Genomic DNA, 4,127 nt, shown 5'->3' with positions numbered 1-4,127 from the left:
AAGGGAGTGATAAGAGAAGAGTCTGGAGGCATTAATTAATTCTAGGCCTTGAGGCCCCAAAACCAGGCTGAGTTTGGACCTTTCCTACAAGATTGTCTAGAGACCGATGGCAATTAGCAACTCCCATAGTCCATTACCGAATGGAGAAACAGAAAGATTTCAACAATATGAATAAATATTATGTGAAGAGAGGAAAAAAAAAAAAATGAAAAAACATGGACATAGAAGACTCACTGGAAAGAGATTGCCAGTTTATTTTCATTTTTCATTATATGTAAAATTACAAAGAAAAAAGAAAGAAAAAGAAGAAGATTGGTTGAAACATAATTGCATTATATCTGAAAAAGAAGAAGATTGGATTTCTTTATCAAGACAAACCTCTTCCTCCATGCAAGAATTCTCCTAATGTAACTGTGTGAAATGACTCAATAGAAATTGTCTTGTGAGATGATAACTCTTGGGACACATGTTTCATGGTTGGCCGAGATTGAGGATTAACGTTCAAGCAAGTAAATGCCATTTGCACAATAGAAACAACTACTCCATTAACGTCAGCTGTGGGAGGAGGGAGTCGTTGGTCTAAAACATCTTTAAACATCATGGTCTGCAAAGCTAATGATGATGCCGACGATGAAAATGATGATTGTGATAAAGATGAAAGAAGCTCACCAGGGTGCCTTCCCATTAATGTTTCTATTGTTAACACACCAAAGCGATACACATCACACTTTTCCATCACCTTCATTGTATAAGCAAATTCTGTGAAAAAAAGAAATTAGTCAAACTTGTAAATATATTTCTAGAGGCTACATTAATTGTTGATGACTTGAAATAAACGATTGAACTAAAGTCACATACATTTGTTACACTCGTAATACATTGGTGAATCTTTTGAAACAAAGCTATAGAAATTATGAGATATCTTATATCATTATGGCACTCAAATTTTTGAAAAAAACTGTATCATAATAATCAAGATGATAGGTTTCATGTACAACCATGCATAGTGCACGGTCCTACGTGAAACCCTTCATTGAGAATAAAAGCCCTTTAAAATAACAAAACCCATGCCAACCCCCTATGTACAAAGCTTTGGGTTTTCGAAAACGGTTGTACAAAATCACCTCCCCATAAATCAATGTTAAAATGTTTCTTAAAAAATTTGTATTACAATACATAAATGCTAAAATTTCTCTATAATAACATCTGTACAAAAAACGAAATCCTATCTTCCAAAATTGATCCAATATGAAAACTTTAATAAAGAAACCACACAATCCAGCTGGAATACTATTAATTAAGTTGGCATTATTGAGAAATATAGGATTTTGTGTGTTAGGTAGAAGAAAGAAATATATTACCTGGAGCAAGATAGCCACAAGTGCCGGCAAGAGCAGTCCAATTACTTGAATCGGGCATTAAAAGCCTTGCAAGGCCAAAGTCTGACACAAAAGCTTCATAATTTAAATCCATCAAAATGTTGCTACCTGATATATCTCTATGAATTATTGGTGGTGAGCAATCATGGTGCATGTAAGATAGTGCGTTGGCCACACCTTTAATTACACTTATTCTCTTGATCCAGTCCAACTCTATTGCCCTTTCCACATCTCTTAGGATATTCGCCAAACTTCCCCTCTCCAAATACTCATAAACCAAAAATGAGTGTCGCGCATGTAAACAAAACCCATAAAATTTCACAATGTTTCGGTGTCGTATTTCAATTAATGCACGAACTCATTTGTCAAATGTTTTTTGTTGACCATGTCAGCATCATCTTCTTGTAATGGATGAATCTTCTTCACTGCTACCACTTGACCAGTTGATAAAGTTGCCTTGTAAACACTTCCATATCCTCCCTTCCCGATACAATGCTTGTCATCAAAGTTTTCTGTGGCTTCAATGATATTTTCATGCACAATTCTACCATCATAGTTACATATTGTGAATAGATCTCTTTGATCAATACATTCCGTTTGTCCAATTTCTATCCTGTTCTTTGCCTTTCTTTGGAAAACCCAAGCAATCCCTATAACTATGGATAGTAGAAGCATTACACTCAAAATAGGAAGTAAGATATAAATGATGAACATGTGCTTCTTTCCAGTATTCCTCTTTTCTATCATTGTAGAATTGCAAGAGGGCAAACCTTTTGTAGCATTACCACACAATGCTTTATTGTTTGTGAAAGCTTCTCTGGGAGTATCTTCGAAGGCTTTAATTTGGGGAACCAGACCTTCCAATTCATTGTATGATACATCAATGGATGTCAAACTCAACATTTCTTCCAGAGATGAGGGAATGGTGCCAGAGAGCATATTATGTGAAAGATTCAACATTTCTAGACTATGCAATTTCCCAATCTCTGATGGTATCTCTCCAAAAAATTGATTATGAATAAGATCCAATAGAAGTTGTAGTGAAATCAAGTCACCAATTAGGTTTGGAATGCTTCCATTAAATCTGTTCCTACCCAAGTCTAGGTAAATCATTTTGGAGCAATCCCCTAGTTGCTCTGGAATAAGTCCACTTAGATTGTTGGCTGACAAGTCAAGATCTTCTAAGTTAGACAACTTTCCAATTTCCAATGGAAACCTAGCTGAAAGCTTGTTATGGCTCAAATTCAGGCTAAACAAAGATTTCATCTGACCTAATTCCTTTGGAATCTCTCCAATTAAATGGTTGGAAGAAACATCAAGTCTGCGTAGTTGAGAGGACTTCCCTACAAGCTCTGGAGGTATCCTACCAGTAATCTCATTTCTTGACAACCGTAGGCTTGTAAGATTTGGGCACTTTCCCCAATTTGATGAAATCTCACCATAGAATTTGTTATTGCTCATATCTATGTAATCCAAATATGGATACAAGCCAAATGCTTCTGACATATTTCCCTCCAACTGATTGTTTTCCAGTCGGACTCTAAATAAGCTTGTGCAATTTCTCAAGGCTTTCAAGATTGGACCTATGAGACTATTGTTAAATGCAGTGAAAAAAGAAAGGGATCCACCAACGCATAATTTTTGCGGTAAATTGCCAGAGAAATTGTTGTTATCCAGATATAAGCTGGTTAGCTTGGTTAAGTTCCCAAATGTTGATGGGATGGATCCTGTTAGGAAATTTGTAGACAGCTCTAAATCTACAAGGGATGCCAAGTTTCCTATTTCCAAAGGAATATGACCAGAAAGACTATTCTCATACATATATAACATGGTCAGCTTGGTTAAGTTCCCAAACGTGGAGGGTATGGATCCTGTTAGAGAATTATTGTACATATACAACTCCGCCAGGTTTTTCATTGCTCCTATTTCTACAGGAATAGAACCAGAAAGTACATTAACAGAGATTGATAACCAAGTAAGATTGTACAAATCACCCAAAGATGTAGGGATTGAGCCACTAAGATTGTTGTAACTCAAATCTAGTTCTATAAGATGATTTATTTTTCCTATACCCAATGGTATGGAGCCACTGAGTTGATTATCACCAAGATACAAGAATTGAAGACTTGTTAGCATAGTGATCTCAAATGGAATTTCACCCAAGAGTAGATTGAAAAACAGATCTAGGGATCTAAGCTTGGAAAGTTTACTTATCTGAATTGGAATTGTACCTGAGAGAGTAAAGTTGGTGAGTCGAAGATCAACAAGGTCGGGGAAACATGTGAAGTTGAAGCTCTCGAGTGTACCTTGCAAACTCATATTCCATAGTTCTATTTGGGAGACACTACCGAGCTGATTGCAAACAACACCAACCCAATTAACGCAAGCTGGATGGGAATGGGAAAAGAAGAATTGGTGAGAGTCCAAGATGGAAGAATAAGATCAGATTGGGTGGTTTGGTTGTGGAGGAGGAAGGTGGCTTTCCACTTCAACAGAGCCTCTGCTTGTTCAGTAGCAGTGATGGTAGAAGTAAAGGAATATGCAGTAGTTGTAGTAGAAGTGGGAAAAGGTGAAATAGGGAGCAACAAGAGAAGTAAGAAGAAAGCAAGGAGTGAGTGGGAGAAGAGAAGGGTTCTCATGATGAAGGCAACGGGAGAAGAGCAGGTAATGCTTTGGGGTTTATACGTTGGTTGGTGCAAGGAAACGAAGAAGGGGTTAGGGATATTTATAATAAAATTCTTGGAAGAT

The 4,127-nt window shown here is 36.8% G+C and overlaps 1 protein-coding gene across 1 annotated transcript in view; it reads right to left on the bottom strand.

Annotated features, from left to right (window-relative positions):
* The window catches only part of LOC122074426 (MDIS1-interacting receptor like kinase 2-like), a 15,087-nt gene extending 11,389 nt beyond the window's left edge, over positions 1-3,698 (bottom strand). The window contains 3 exon segments of the mRNA XM_042639242.1: positions 379-759; positions 1,362-1,736; positions 1,739-3,698. Of these exon segments, the coding sequence (XP_042495176.1) occupies positions 379-759; positions 1,362-1,736; positions 1,739-3,698 (2,716 nt within the window).
* Positions 3,699-4,127: the final 429 nt, after the last annotated feature.

The sequence above is a fragment of the Macadamia integrifolia genome, chromosome 3 (genome assembly GCF_013358625.1).
Source record: "Macadamia integrifolia cultivar HAES 741 chromosome 3, SCU_Mint_v3, whole genome shotgun sequence".
In the NCBI taxonomy this organism is placed as follows: domain Eukaryota; kingdom Viridiplantae; phylum Streptophyta; class Magnoliopsida; order Proteales; family Proteaceae; genus Macadamia; species Macadamia integrifolia.
Note: the sequence above shows the minus strand (reverse complement) of the source record. Positions and strands in the feature narration are given on the sequence as shown.